The sequence below is a fragment of the Natator depressus genome, chromosome 6 (assembly GCF_965152275.1).
Source record: "Natator depressus isolate rNatDep1 chromosome 6, rNatDep2.hap1, whole genome shotgun sequence".
NCBI classification, from domain to species: Eukaryota; Metazoa; Chordata; order Testudines; family Cheloniidae; genus Natator; species Natator depressus.
This window is the reverse complement of record NC_134239.1, coordinates 771,682-785,909: the sequence shown is the minus strand read 5'-3', so window position 1 is coordinate 785,909 and position 14,228 is coordinate 771,682. Positions and strand designations below refer to the sequence as shown.

Here is a 14,228-nt window from a genome sequence, read left to right as displayed (position 1 = left end):
CCCCCCGACACAGAGCAGGGCCCCCTCGCGCCGGGCGCTGCGCAGACGACCCCCCCGACACAGAGCAGGGCCCCCTCGCGCCGGGCGCTGCACAGACGACCCCCAACACAGAGCAGGGCCCCCTCGCGCCGGGCGCTGCGCAGACGACCCCCAACACAGAGCAGGGCCCCCTCGCGCCGGGCGCTGCGCAGACGACCCCCCCGACACAGAGCAGGGCCCCCTCGCGCCGGGTGCTGTTCAGACCCCCCCCCGCCAGAGAGCAGGGCCCCCTCGCGCCGGGCGCTGCGCAGACCCCCCCCCCGACACAGAGCAGGGCCCCCTCGCGCCGGGTGCTGTTCAGACCCCCCCCCGCCAGAGAGCAGGGCCCCCTCGCGCCGGGCGCTGCGCAGACGACCCCCAACACAGAGCAGGGCCCCCTCGCGCCAGGCGCTGCGCAGACGACCCCCAACACAGAGCAGGGTCCCCTCGCGCCGGGCGCTGTTCAGACCCCCCCCCCCGCCAGAGAGCAGGGCCCCCTCGCACCAGGCGCTGCGCAGACCCCCCCCAACACAGAGCAGGGCCCCTCGCGCCGGGCGCTGCGCAGACGACCCCCCCAACACAGAGCAGGGTCCCCTCGCGCCGGGCGCTGTTCAGACCCCCCCCCCCCGCCAGAGAGCAGGGCCCCCTCGTGCCGGGCGCTGTGCAGACCCCCCCCCCGCCAGAGAGCAGGGCCCCCTCGTGCCGGGCGCTGTGCAGACCCCCCCCGACAGAGAGCAGGGCCCCCTCGCGCCAGGCGCTGCGCAGACCCCGTAACTGAAATTGGTGGGTGGAAAGCACCATGTGCCCCCCAATAACCTGGAGCTGGAGCCCAGGATGGGCCAAGGGGGCTGACTGGCCTGTGGGGCGAGGGATGGGACGCGGGGCCTCTCCCCTCTAGGGGGCTCCGGTTCCCACCCAGCCAGGGCCCCCCAGTGGTGGCAGGGCCAGGCTAGGAGCCGATGTTTCCCAGGAATCTTTATTACAATAATTTAATAGAAAAGCAAAAACCTCGTTAAAATAAATTATACAAACATGAGGAATAAGGGGGGGTGGGGGGGCCCCTGCCTCTCCCCATTGTGTTTTCTACAGGGCTGAGGTTTGGAACATCCCAATTGATTTGGGAGGGGGATTGGAGCATCCCATTGTATTTTTAGGGGGGTGAGGTTTGGAACATCCCATTTCCTTTGGGGCAGGTGGAAGCATTCCATTATATTTTGTAAGGGAAGGGGATTGGAACACCCCATTTAACAGGGAGGTTGGAATGTCCCATTTTATTTTGAGGGGTGGGGCTTAACACATTTACTTGGAGGAAGGTTGGAATTAGCCCATTTTAATTTGTAGGAGAAGGGGATTTGAAGATACCAATTTACATTGGGTGATTGAGCAAAATTTTATTGGGGGGGTGGAAGGGGAGTGGAGGATTCCACTGTATTTGGCCGGGGGGGAGGAGAAGAGCGGTGCGTTCCATTGTATTTTGCGGTGAAGGGGATGGGCCCAATAGATTGGAGCGTACCATGTGTTTTAGGAGATACAGGTAAGGAACACCCTGTATTTGGGGGGGAGGGGGAGGTGAATTCCATGTATGTGGTAAAGGACAGTAGCGGGGTTGTACCATGAATGGGGGGGGGCAGGGTAGGAAGATTAGGGTCATGCCATGTCATTTGTAGAAAAGGGGTGTGAAGTCTGGTAGGTTGGAACGTACCATGAGTTTGGCAAGGAAAGGACAGTTTTGAGGCTGGTAAATGGGGGTCACTCCCCCACCCCCAGAAGCAAAGGGAGCAAAACTCCCACTGCCAGAACTCCCCACAGCACCCCCTGCTGGGAGAGTCTGGGGCTGGAGTAGCCGGGAGCTCCCCCCACAGCCAGCGCCCCTCCCCACAGCTGGGAGGGGCCCAGGGCTGGACTAGCTGGCAGCTGCCTGCTCAGCCAGCACCCCCTAACCACACCATAAGCCAGCACTGGCCTCCCTGCTGTCTCCCACCCCCTGGGGCAGTGGGTGACTGATCCCGGCCTGACCTGCAGTGCCGGGCTGGGTTAGAGCTACAGTTGTGGCACGGGTGTCAGTCCAGAATGGAGCGGGATGGGGGGACAGACCAGGAAGTCCACACACCCACAAAAGCAAAGGAATTAGGCTCGTTAAACACAGGAGTTGGTGCCTGGGCGATTAATTAAGCAGGAGGGGTCTCCTGTGTCCCTTTCCTCTGCGCAGCCCAGGGGGTTACCCAGGTCTCTACTGCCGGGGAGTCGAATCGGAGAAGGGGGTCAAAGGTCAGAAGCCACAAGGCAGAGGGGGTCAAGGGAGACCCCAGGAAGGTCAGAGAGGCAGTGGGGTGTGGCAGAGAGAAGGGGAGCCCCCACCCCGCCGTTTGGCACCTGGACGGGGCCGTGGGGGCGGCGCGGGCTCAGTCCTTGAAGACGGCTTGGTGGCCGTGGGGGCGCTCGTCATGCATGATGTGGCGCCGGACGTGGATGCGCCGGACCCGGTGCTCCCGCCCATCCTCCTCGTCGGCCCGGTGGGGGCCGCCCCCTCCTCCGGCCGCCCCGCCCGTCGCTTCCAGGAGCGCCTTGTCGGGGACCCGCGGGGTCTCGTAGATCAGAATGTTCAGGGTCTCCTCGAAGATCCGGGCCTCGGGGAACTCCACCTGTGGGGGTCGGAGGTTAGGCTGGGCCCAGGGGCGGGGCAGCTTTACAAGCCACGCCCCCCACAGCCTCAAAGAATCCCACCAGCAACTGCCCATGTGGCCTTGGAAGCTACCAAGGGGGGGGGGGTTGTCTTGAAATATACCAAGTATAATGGGCTACCCATGGAACATACCAAGAAAAACCATGGGGGGAACCAGCTGGTGGCGTTGGACCATACCAAGTGCCCACGGACAGGGGACCACCCACTTGGCCTAGGACCATACCAATTGATGCTATGATGCGGGGGCGGGGTACCCACTTGGTGTTGGACCATATCAAGTGAGCATGTGACTGGAAAAGAGGAGACTGCTCTGATGGCACTGGATCATACCACGTGTGAAGGTGACAAGGGGTGCTGGATCACACCAAGAGTCCATGTGACAGCAAAGAGAGGGGTCCATCCACACTGCCTTGGGCCATACCATGTGCTAACATAAGAGAGATTCACGTATATCCTTGGAATAGACCAATGTGCTGCAGGGCAATTTGCTCATGGAATGTACTAAGTGTGAGGGCCCAGGGGTACCTTGGTCTGCTTCTTCTCGGTGGCGTAGACGATGGAGGTGCAGCAGACCTCGGCGATTTTGCGGCCCTGCCCATAGAAGGACCAGCAGCAGATCTCATCCCCCAGCACGTCCTTGATGAAGAGGACCCGCCCGTTGAAGCGCAGCGCCAGCTTGTCGAACAGCTCAATGTTCTTCAGCAGGTTATCATCCGAGTTACTGCGGAGAAGAGACCCCATGGGTGGGGAGGCTCCCAGCTACTCCAGACCAGCAGGGGGTGGTCTGGGCAGTGGGGCAGGAGCACCGGCTCTAGGGGAGCTCCTGGCTACTTCACCCCTTCCTGGGAGAGGATAGGGCTGATCTGGGGAGGGCGAGGAGCACTGGCTGTGGAGGGAGCTCTCAGCAACTCCAGCCCCAGCCTCTCCCAGCAGGGGGCGTGGGCTCAAGGGGAGCTCACTATTACTTCTGCCCCAGCCTCTCCCAGCAGGGGGCGTGGGCTCAAGGGGAGCTCACTATTACTTCAGCCCCAGCCTCTCCCAGGTGGGAGTGATCTGGGGAGGGGCACTGGCTGTACGGGGAGCTCCCAGCAACTCCAGCCCTGGCCTCTCCCAGCAGGGGGCGCTGTTGGGAGGGGGTGGGGCACCGGCTATGGAGGCAGCTCCCAGTACTTCAGCCCCAGTCTCTCCCAGCAGGGGGTGCTGCAGGGAGTGGGTCAGGAGCGCTCGATTACCTGGTATACGAATACTTGTTGTTGCTCCTGTTATGCAACAGTTTCACCACTGGCTGGAAAAAAAACCGAGAGACAGGAAATGAGGCTGGATTCGTACGAGTCGCTCAGCATAACTTAGTGCAAAGGGGAGGGAGACGGCTGGGGGGTGTCAGCGCAGAGGGTGATACTGGGGCGACTGGAAAGGCCAATAAGGGTGGCCTTGTCTGCCTGTCTCACCTTGGAGCAGCTGGAGATGATCTGTTGCTCTTCCTTGGGGGATGTCACCATGGGAATGAGACACAGAGGATCATAGCCATCACTCTTTTGCTAGGAGGAACAGAGACCAGCAAGGTCACTGCAGGCTCCTGGGACCCATGACTCCCTTAGTGACCCCGTCCCCATGGCATAGCCCTGCCCCCAGGAATCACAGCAGGGGAATCCCAGAGCCCTCAGTGACCCCACCCCCACTCGTTCCCTACCTGCAGGGCGAGCTGGCAGTCCTCCACCAGCCCCTGGATGAGGTAGTACCGTGCCTCGGACAGCATCTCCTCCAGCTCCCGCTGTGACTCTGGGAGCGAGACCGAGCCATCCCGCAGGTAGTTGAGGATGGTGCCAAAGTGACGCCCGCTGCGGTCGATCAGGATCCAGCCTGAAGAGAGGAAGAGACAAAAGGATGTAGAGTGCCTCTCCCAGCAAGTGGCACTGTGGGGAGTGGGGCAGGAGCACTGGGTATGGAGGGAGCTCCTGGCTACTCCAGCCCCGGCCCCTCCCATCAGGGGCACTGTGAGGAGCAGGGCAGGTACCTTCGCTGTCAGTGAGCACCTCCATTCTACCGCTGAACATGGCCTTGAGCATGGTGTCCTGCTTGGTGAGGGTCTGCACTGTGGTGTAGTGCAGGGACCCCCCCACGTTCAACTTCACGTACTTGCTGCTAGGATTCAAGGGCTTTAGGTCAAAGGTCACACCCACTGCTCCCCCTGTAGGCTGATGCTGCATGGATACCATGGGGGCGCAGGCCTCGGGGGCTGGGAGCGGGGTCATCGTGGCCTCCGCCGACATCTCCACCTGCAGCAGGGAGGGGCGGAAAAAGGGTACGGGGATGAATCGGGGTCCTCTCTCCATTATCCGGGACCCCCCTCCCCACTTACGCTCCCTGTGTCCAGCTTGGTTCACGTGACATTTGCCCCCGACCCCAGTTAGGCCACGTACACACTAGCACTTATGTCAACAAACCTTTTGTTGCTCAAGTGGGTGAAAACACACCCCTCCCCGAGCGATGCAACTTTTGCTGGCATAAATGCTTGTTTGCCCAGTGCTATATTGGCAGGAGACACTCTCCCCCGACACAGGTACGGCTCCTCATTGAGCTGCTTTTATTACATCACTGGAAGAGCTCTCATACGTTGTCAGTGTAACACAGCTCCACGTGTGCTACAGCCACGTGGCTGCGTCAGTACACCTGTGCTACAGGGAGCATGTAAGTGTAGACGTGGCCTTACCTGAGTGTACACCCCTCCCCAACAGCTCTCGGCTTCCCTCACCCCGAAGAATGGGCCCCTCTGGTCAGGAGCCGACCCCTAGTCCTAGGAGATCCCTGCCCTTTGTCCCTCAACCCCACCGTCTGCCCATGGCCCCTCCCCCTCCCTGCCCTTTGACCCCCAACCCCACCCTCTGCCCATGGCCCCTCCCTGCCCTTTGACCCCCACCACACCCTCTGCCCATGGCCCCTCCCTGCCCTTTGACCCCCCAACCCCACCCTCTCCCCATGGCCCCTACCCTTGTGCCCCCTACCCAAGGCCCCTCCCCCTCCCTTTGTCCCCCTCTGTCCACGGCCCCTCCCTTTGACCTACAACCCCCCCTCCTCGCCCTTTGACCCCCTCTGGCCAGAGCACTGCCCCCTCCCTGCCCTTTGACCCCCAGCCCCGCCCTCCGCCCACAGCCCCGCCCCTCCCTGCCCTTTGACCCCTAGTCCGCGCCGCCGCTCTCACCTGCCCTGCCCGCCCCGTGCGGGGGGTGGGGCGAGGCCCGGCCCCTCCCTGCTCCCCCCACCCAGCTCCCTGCGCCACCCGCCAGGCCAGTTCCCCGCCGCACTCAGCCAGAGAGAGCCGCACCGCGCATGCGCGTCGGGCTTGGCATGTTCATCCGGGTACCCAGCTGCGCCCCGCCCCCTGGAGGGAGGGTCCACTTACGCGCATGCGCAGGGATAAGACGGGGCTGCGGCAAGAGCACGTTTCCGAACCTGCGCATGCGCAGAACAATTAACTGGGCGGGAGGGGAAGGGAGCAGGGATGTCTCCTGGCGTGAAGGTCCTCCGGCCGCGCATGTGCAGAACGCAAAGCTAGGCTACCGTAACAAGGCAATTCGCGCATGCGCATAGCATCAGCAGGCCTTTGGGAGAATGGTGCGCATGCTCATAAGGTAGGGGACAGGGCGGGGAAACGTCAGTGAGCGCATGTGCATAACGCAAGTGGGCTGCTACCCTTGGAAAGCGACCAGTGTCCAGTGCGGCGCATGCGCATTCTGTTCCCTGCGGTCCGCGAACGTTAGGACCGTTGCTCACGTGTAGCGCGCGCTTTTCAAATGCGGTTGAGGTTGGGGGCAGGGCGGGCGAGGGAACAAAATGGCGGCCAAATGGAGGCCATTGGAGCGGCACGTGGCCAGTGGCCAGAGGCTGGCCTGGCGCCGGGGGAGAGACACCGACCAGACCTGAGGGAAAGAGACGTCAGCCCGGCCCGGGGGAGAGACGCCGGCCAGACTTGAGGGAAAGAGATGCCAGCCTGGCCCCGGGGGAGAGACACCGAGGGGAGAGATGCCAGCCTGGCCCGGGGGAGAAACGCTGGCCAGACCTGAGGGAAAGAGACGTCAGCCCGGCCCGGGGGAGAGGCGCCGAGGGGAGAGACGCCGGCCAGACCTGAGGGAAAGAGACGTCAGCCCGGCCCGGGGGAGAGACGCCGAGGGGAGAGACGCTGGCCAGACCTGAGGGAAAGAGATGCCAGCCTGGCCCCGGGGGAGAGACACCGAGGGGAGAGATGCCAGCCTGGTCCGGGGGAGAAACGCTGGCCAGACCTGAGGGAAAGAGACGTCAGCCCGGCCCGGGGGAGAGACGCTGAGGGGAGAGACGCCGGCCAGACCTGAGGGAAAGAGATGCCAGCCTGGCCCCAGCGGAGAGACGCCGAGGGGAGAGATGCCAGCCTGGCCCCGGGGAGAGATGCCGGCCAGACCTGAGGGAAAGAGATGACAGCCTGGCCCGGGGGAGAGACACCGACCAGACCTGAGGAAAGAGACGTCAGCCCGGCCTGGGGGAGAGACACCGAGGGGAGAGACGCCGGCCAGACCTGAGGGAAAGAGATGGCCAGCCTGGCCCTGGGGGAGAGACGCCGAGGGGAGAGACGCCAGCCTGGCCCGGAGGAGAGACGCCGGCCCGGCCCCGGGGAGAAACGCTGGCCAGACCTGAGGGAAAGAGACGTCAGCCCGGCCCGGGGGAGAGACGCTGAGGGGGAGAGACGCCGGCCCGGCCTGGCGGAGAGACGCCGAGGGGAGAGACACCAGCCAGACCTGAGGGAAAGAGACGCCAGCCCAGCCTGGCGGAGAGATGCCGAGGGGAGAGATGCTGGCCCGGCCCGGGGAGAGACGCCGAGGGGAGAGACGCCGGCCAGACCTGAGGGAAAGAGACTCCGGCCCGGCCCCGGGGAGAGACGCCGGCCAGACCTGAGGGAAAGAGATGCCAGCCTGGCCCGGGGAGAGACGCCGAGGGGAGAGACGCTGGCCCGAGGGAGGGCGACCGAGAGGAGAGACGGTGCCCAGCCCAGCGCCACCAAGGGGAGAGACACTGCCTGGCACCGCCGACATCCCGTGTCCAGTCATGGGGGAGACACCAATGGGGCGTTATGACCTTGCCCAGCGAGGGGAGAGATGTCAGACTGACAGCACTGCCAATAGCTCCCCCTGCCCATTGGGGAAATAGATGCCAACTGGGCATCAATGCCCTGCCCAGCAAGGAGAGAGATGCCAGTCAGCTGCGTCAGCAGCCCCCACAGACAGTGAGGGGAGAGACACCAGCCCACCACCATCTTCAGTGACCAGTCTGGGACAGACACCAACGTGGTATCATTTCTGTTGCCCAGTGAGAGGACAGAGGCTAAACACAGCGCTATCGTGGGTGACCAATTAGGGGATAGATTTGGTACTGCCCTGGTTGCCCAATGAGAGGACAGGTTTTAACACACTGCCATTCTGGGTGTCCAATTAGGGGATAGATGTCAATGTGGTACTGCCCTGGTCGCCCAATGAGAGAATAGATGGTAACACAGTGCCCTCCGGGGTGACCAATCAGGACAGACGCCAATGTAGAGTTGCCCCCATGGTCAGTGGGACACTGTTCCGAGTGCTCCAGACAGGAAGAGGCACCGTCCGAGGGAAGACACCACTGCAGAGCTGCTCCAGGCACCTATCGAAGAGATGGCTCACAGCACCAAGATATCCCACATGGCTACTGAGGTAACAGATACCAATGCAGTGGCAACCTGGGTAGTCAAGGGACAGATGCCATCATGGTACCACCATCTTGGGCAACCAATCCGGGGCAATGTCAGTTGATCAATGGGAGGACAGACAGCAAGCCAATGTCATCCTGGGTGAGCTGTCAGGGGTAGACACCAATATGGTACAACCTCAGTTGCCCGATTACAGGGCAGAGACTAACACAGAACCATCTTGGGTGACCAATCAGGGAGCAGATGTCAATGTAGTACTGCACAATTGACCAATGATGTAAGAGACTCCAACCCGGTGCCGTCCCGGGCGACTGAGCGGGCAGATGCTGGCGGGTCCCGCCCGGTCACCCCAGGGGGACAGACGCCAACCCGGTGCCGTCCCGGGCGACTGAGCGGGGCAGATGCCGGCGGGTCCCGCCCGGTCACCCCAGGGGGACAGACGCCAACCCGGGGCCGTCCCCGGGCGACTGAGCGGGGCAGATGCCGGCGGGTCCCGCCCGGTCACCCCAGGGGGACAGATGCCAACCTGGCGCGTCCCAGGCGACAGAGCGGGGCAGACACCGGCGGGTCCCGCCCGGTCACCCTAGGGGGGACAGACGCCAACCCGGTGCCGTCCCGGGCGACTGAGCGGGGCAGATGCCGGCAGGTCCCGCCCGGTCACCCCAGGGGGGACAGACGCCAACCCGGTGCCATCCCGGGCGACCGAGTGGGGCAGACCTTGCGGTAGGCGGGGGGGCACTGCCAGGCGGGGGGATGCTGAGCACAGCGAGCGACCCTCGGGCTCTCTGGGTATGTGCCAATCAAGTGGCTGAGGGCGGGGAAAGGAGCGAGTCATGTGACCAGATGGGGGGCCGAATACTCGGTGGTGGGAGGACAATTAGGGTCCCGTGACTTCGGGCCGGTCACGTGACAGAGGGAGGGCAGGCCGGGTTGGGCGGCCTGGTCACGTGGCTAGGTCCTGGCGCGGTGCCGGGCGGTCATGTGACGCAGGGAGGGGGGGGGGTTCCGGGTCTGGGGAGGATCACGTGGCGGGGCCAGGGTGAATGTGCCGGGCGGGCGGTTGGGAGCGCGCGGGGCCTGGAGTGAGCGGCCTGCAGTGGGTCGGGGGCCTGGGCAGGTGGAGGGGCTGAGCTGGGCTGAGGGGTGTTGGGGCGCACAGGGGCTTGGGGGGGCTGTGCTGGGGGGTGTCGAGAGGCAGGGGTGTCTGGGGCGCACAGGGGCTTGGGGGGCTGTGCTGGGGGGTGTCGAGGGGCAGAGGGTGTCTGGGGTGCACAGGGGCTTGGGGGGCTGTGCTGGGGGTGTCGAGGGGCAGGGGGTGTCTGGGGTGCACAGGGGCTTGGGGGGCTGTGCTGGGGGTGTCGAGGGGCAGGGGGTGTCTGGGGCGCACAGGGGCTTGGGGGGCTGTGCTGGGGGGTGTCGAGGGGCAGGGGGTGTCTGGGGCGCACAGGGGCTTGGGGGGCTGTGCTGGGGGGTGTTGAGGGGCAGGGGGTGTCTGGGGCGCACAGGGAGGCAGGGGGTTGTGCTGGGAGGTGTCTGGGGTGCAGGGGTGGGGGGATAGGGTTGTATTAAGTTCCCTGGGCTAGGCAGTGGGGAGAGGGCTGTGTTGCGGGTGTGTGGGGGGCAGGGGGCTGTGTTAGGGTCCTGGCACTGCCAGGGCCGCTAGGGGCTGTCTGGGGTCTCCGTGTGCTGGCAGAGGGGTGCTAGGGGCTGTCCCGGGGTTGCCCAGGCTCTGTGGTGCAGGGGTCCCTTGGGGCAGTTCTGCGGGCCGGGCAGGGGTGTGGGGCGAGGGCCATGCAGAAGGAGGAGCTGGGTATAGACGAGAACCGCGACCCCGAGCCAGAGCCGCGGCTGCTGGGGCTGAAGAAGGAGAGGTGCCGACCCGAGGGCTGGAGGGGCAGCTGCACAATCTCACCAACCGCATCCCAGCAGGTAACCCCACCGAGCCCCCATGTGCCCCCCATATTCTCCCCACCTGTATTCCCCGCCAAGCCCCCCATATTTCCCATGCCAGTGTCCCCTGCCGAGCCCCCCATAATTCCCTCCCGAACCCCACATATTCCCCCGCCATGTCCTTCACCTGTGTCCATTGCTGAGCCCCCCATATTCTCCCTGCCTGGGGCCCCCCTCGCCGAGCCCCCCATATTTCCCCACTGAGCTTGTGTGCCCCCTGCCTGTATCCCCCCGCTGAGCCCCTGTATCCCCTGCCAAGGCCCCCATATCCCCCTTCCCTGGATCCCTCTCGTTCCCCCTGCTGAGCCCCCTGTGTTCCCCCCACCTGTATCCCCTGTAATTGTGGAAGAAAGGGGCCCCCCATAGAGTGCCCATTTGCCCTGGCCTTGCCCATCTCAGCAGGAGTAATGGGGTGCTTCCTGGAGGATGGGGGTACCCCAGTACCAGGAGGCGGGGTATCATCCTGAGGACCAGGCACAACAGGTGGGGGTATCCAGGACATCTGGGGATGCAGGGAGGTGACCCCAATACATTAAAGGGGGCATGGCGGTTACAGAGATTTGGGGGCTGGCAGCCAGCTGAGAGGTGCCCAGATTTCCTGGCTGTCCCTGCCCAAGGTGGGGTCCAGCTGCAACCTTGGCTTGTGTAACCCTCCTCCTGCCAGCAGACTGACCAGGAACTCAGCCAGAGCTAGGGGGTGCTGGGCCACAGGGAGTGGTGGGGGCGAGGTGGGGGGAGGAGGGATGGGCAGGGGGTGCTGTGGGGTGCAGGAGGGAAGAGCAGGGGGCACCGGGGGGAGAAGGAGGGAGGGATGGGCAGGGAGCGCCGTGGGGGGTGGAGGAAAGGGCAGGGGGAGCTGGGGTGGGAGGATGGGCAGAGGGCACTGCGGGGAGTGGGACAGATAGGAATGGGCAGGGGGCTCTGCAGGGAGCTGGGGTGGAGGGAGGATGGGCAGGGGGCACTGTGGGAGTGGATGGCCAGGGACAGCTGGGGGGTTGAGCGGGACGGGCCGGGGGCGGGGGTAAGGACAGACAGGGGGCACCACGGGGAGTGGGATGGGAAGGGGGCACGGGGGGGGGCAGGGGGCGCTGGGGGGGGAGCGACAGGCAGGGGGATGTTCCTTCCTTTGCCCTCTCCTGATGGCGCCAGAGGCCTGTTCCTTTGCTGTCAAACCACTGAGCACCTTCCACAGCCCGCAGAGGTGGCCGCATCGCAAGGCTGGGCAAGTGACCCGTGTCCATCCCCAGCCCGTGGCCTGGGGGGCGCCAGGGGTCTGAGCCTTCATGTGGGAAGCTGGTGGAAGAGGGGGCAGATGGATGGGGGTTATTGTCTGAAGCAGGGGGAACCCAGGAGTCCTGCTGTAACCACTGGACCCCACTCCCCTCCCAGAGCTGGGATGGAACCCAGGCGTCCTGAAGCTTGGTTTGGGATGGGGCAAGACTAGAACCCAGGTGTCCTACTCACCCCGTCTGCTCCCCGCAGGCACCTGGGAGTCCAACGGCCACAGCCCGGAGGCTGCAGAGGGAGGCGCCCCCCTGAGCCCCTCCAACACCCTCAACATCCGCAACCTGCAGCTGTCGGAGCGCGAGCGGGGCCGCCCGCCCCCCACCGCTACCCCCACCGCTATCACCCTCACCCTCGGCCCTTCCACAACCCTCACCGCAGGAGCTACCGCCCCGGGGCCAAGGAGTGGGGGCCCAGCACCAACGGGCATGGCCCCGGGGAGGGGCGGGGGGGTTGGGCTGGCCGGCGGCGCCCCTTCCCTGAGCCCCCCCGCAGCCCAGAGCGCGCTGGCCAAGCCCTGGAGGATGCTGAGAAGGCGCCGGAGCGTGGGCCCTGTTCCGCCCGCCGCCAGCGTTCCCCGTGGACAGCAGCCGTGCCCGCACCCTCCCCAAGATCAGCTATGCCAGCAAGCTGAAGGAGAACCTGGAGCGCCAGCCGGCCTGTGTGCCAGCCTCCGCCCTCCGCACCGCCGGCCCGCTGCCCAACTGCTCCCCTGCACCCCCTGCCGAGCCCCACCTGGGGGCCATCTTCCAGAACCAGTGGGGGCTGTCCTTCATCAACGAGCCGGGCGCCGGCCAGGCCGGGGGCAATCCCTGGCCCCAGGCCCGGAGGAACCCCCCCCCACGGCAGCCCTGGGACTGCAGGGGCCGGGCAGCCCTGCCGAGGGGCTGGTGCCCGCTGCAGGGGAGAGCAGGGACTGCTGGGAACAGATGAGCCACAGGACTGGGAGGAGGCGCGGGACTATCACATGGAAGGTGAGGGCTGGCCTGGCAGGGCTGCGGGTTGGGGAGTGAGGGGCACCGGCAGAGCTCGGGGGGAGCCCGGGGCTGGGCTAGCAGGGGGCTGCGGATCAGGAGTGAGGGCACCGGCAGAGCGGGGGGTGGGGGGGCAATCTACCTTTAGGCTTTCAAGAACCACTGAGTTGGGGGCACCGTGGTGAGAGGGCCCCTGGGTGGGAGGGGAGGGCTGAAGTGTGTCACTCTATGGTCTCAAAGTGTCAGTTTGAGGGCAAGGCGGGGGGCTGATCAGACTTGGGGGTGCTGCCCCCTTAGTGTCTGGGGCCTCTGGGTTTGACTCTCCTGGTCTAACCTCCCTCCCCTTCTGTCTCCCCAGCATGGGATCATATATGGAAGCTGCACAGACAAGGTAAGGGTCTCCCTGGAGCCCCTAGGCCAGTGCAGGGGGGTTCAGCAGTGGCACCTCCTGTTCACCAGCCCTCGAACCTGTGGCTGGGGTTATGCTCGGGCCAGCTGCTCCTGCTCTGGCTGGTCCTGCGTGGTTCACAGTCTTCAGAACATCCAGTGTCGGGCAGTTCCACAGCCCACCCTGCCTCTGTGTGGAAAAGGGCTTCCCTGTGAGCTGGGCCTGATTTGCCACTATTCCACATCGCCCCCTTCATGACTGTGGCCGGAAATGGGAGAGCACCAGGTCCCCTTCCCCTGCACTGGTATCTGGGGGTCGCCATGGGGAACAGCCCGGACTCCTGGGTCCCCAGGGGCTATTATGGAATGGCAAGCTCCATGGGCAGCACTCCCTAACCCCATTTTCCATTCTCCCTCTCCTGCAGCTCCCGGCAGAGTCACGGTCTATGCTGACCCCTGGATGGCAAGGGTTAAACGCGGGGCCTCCCAGGACGGGGATGTCGCTGTGAGCCAGGCGGGGGAGGGACAGGTCCCCCCATGAAGACTTGGCCTCAAGACTCACCGCAGCTGGGTGCGGCACAGAGCCGTGGGATCATGGGGAGACCGCAGGCCCATGTCTATCCTCTGGCCCCCCCGTTCCCAGGGCGCCCTTCCCTTGTGCGCAGCCCCCCGCCCCCTTCCGCTTTCACGACTGGTTTTTAATTTTCCTCTTTGTCCCGGTTTTTTGTTCCGTCCCCACTGAGTTGCGGCTCTGGGCCCGCCGCAGATTAAATCAAAATGAATTTATTTAAATTCACCCCCCTGTTTGTCTGCTTCTTCCCCTCTGCGGCTGCCAGATCCTGGAGCGTATTCCCTCCCGAGGCTGCCACAATGCATTGTGGGAGCTGTAGCCAGCTTGGCGGGACTGCGTATCCCATCACGCACCATGGCGTCCCTTCTGCTGGGTCTCTGGCCAGACTACATCTCCCATGATGGGTCAGGGGCAGGCAGCAGCATCATGGGAGAGGCCATCTGGCTGGGGAGATGGAGCTGGAGGGCCTGAACTACATCCCCCATAATGCATCACTGTCTCTATCTGTAGCAAGGGGTGGAAGTGCCTCAGTGGAGTCCTTGTGTTTGTGGAGGAGGCTCCCTGGGAGGACTACATTTCCCATGATGCAGGTGGAGAGAGGAGGTGGGGTGGCCTATGGGAATTGTTCTGGGGGCCAGGGTGGTGTAGACCTGGCTT

The 14,228-nt window shown here is 64.5% G+C and overlaps 2 protein-coding genes across 4 annotated transcripts; one reads left to right on the top strand and one right to left on the bottom strand.

Annotated features, from left to right (window-relative positions):
- Positions 1-1,079: 1,079 nt before the first annotated feature.
- Positions 1,080-6,087, bottom strand: KCTD13 (potassium channel tetramerization domain containing 13). Of its 3 annotated transcripts, none has more exons than XM_074956720.1 (7): positions 6,024-6,087; positions 4,716-4,977; positions 4,392-4,561; positions 4,150-4,239; positions 3,934-3,986; positions 3,227-3,422; positions 1,080-2,660 (listed from the first exon to the last, which is right to left on the bottom strand). In XM_074956720.1, exons 2-7 carry the CDS (start codon positions 4,969-4,971, stop codon positions 2,421-2,423), a joined length of 1,005 nt encoding a protein of 334 aa, XP_074812821.1. In that variant the 5' UTR covers positions 4,972-4,977; positions 6,024-6,087; the 3' UTR covers positions 1,080-2,420. The 3 variants fall into 3 exon arrangements, with proteins under 3 accessions (XP_074812821.1, XP_074812820.1, XP_074812819.1); XM_074956719.1 differs by having other exon boundaries at positions 5,901-6,029; XM_074956718.1 differs by lacking the exon at positions 6,024-6,087 and having other exon boundaries at positions 4,716-5,034.
- Positions 6,088-10,071: 3,984 nt separating this feature from the next.
- LOC141989800 (uncharacterized) lies at positions 10,072-14,069 on the top strand. Its single transcript, XM_074956717.1, has 4 exons — positions 10,072-10,334; positions 11,838-12,613; positions 12,972-13,004; positions 13,426-14,069. The coding sequence occupies exons 2-4, from the start codon at positions 12,068-12,070 to the stop codon at positions 13,507-13,509; spliced, it is 663 nt and encodes a 220-aa protein (XP_074812818.1). The 5' UTR covers positions 10,072-10,334; positions 11,838-12,067; the 3' UTR covers positions 13,510-14,069.
- Positions 14,070-14,228: the final 159 nt, after the last annotated feature.

What these genes read in the sequence shown, in the direction of transcription:
- KCTD13 (XM_074956718.1), bottom strand. Translation starts at nt 5,034, where the DNA reads ATGGAGAGAGGACCCCGATTCATCCCCGTACCCTTTTTCCGCCCCTCC. An exon ending in AACAAGTATTCGTATACCAG is followed by an intron (nt 3,423 to 3,933) that starts GTAATCGAGCGC and finishes TCTTCTCCGCAG; the next exon opens with TAACTCGGATGATAACCTGC. An exon ending in CCGAGAAGAAGCAGACCAAG is followed by an intron (nt 2,661 to 3,226) that starts GTACCCCTGGGC and finishes CGACCCCCACAG; the next exon opens with GTGGAGTTCCCCGAGGCCCG.
- LOC141989800 (XM_074956717.1), top strand. Translation starts at nt 12,068, where the DNA reads ATGGCCCCGGGGAGGGGCGGGGGGGTTGGGCTGGCCGGCGGCGCCCCT. An exon ending in GCGGGACTATCACATGGAAG is followed by an intron (nt 12,614 to 12,971) that starts GTGAGGGCTGGC and finishes CTGTCTCCCCAG; the next exon opens with CATGGGATCATATATGGAAG. An exon ending in ATGGAAGCTGCACAGACAAG is followed by an intron (nt 13,005 to 13,425) that starts GTAAGGGTCTCC and finishes CCTCTCCTGCAG; the next exon opens with CTCCCGGCAGAGTCACGGTC.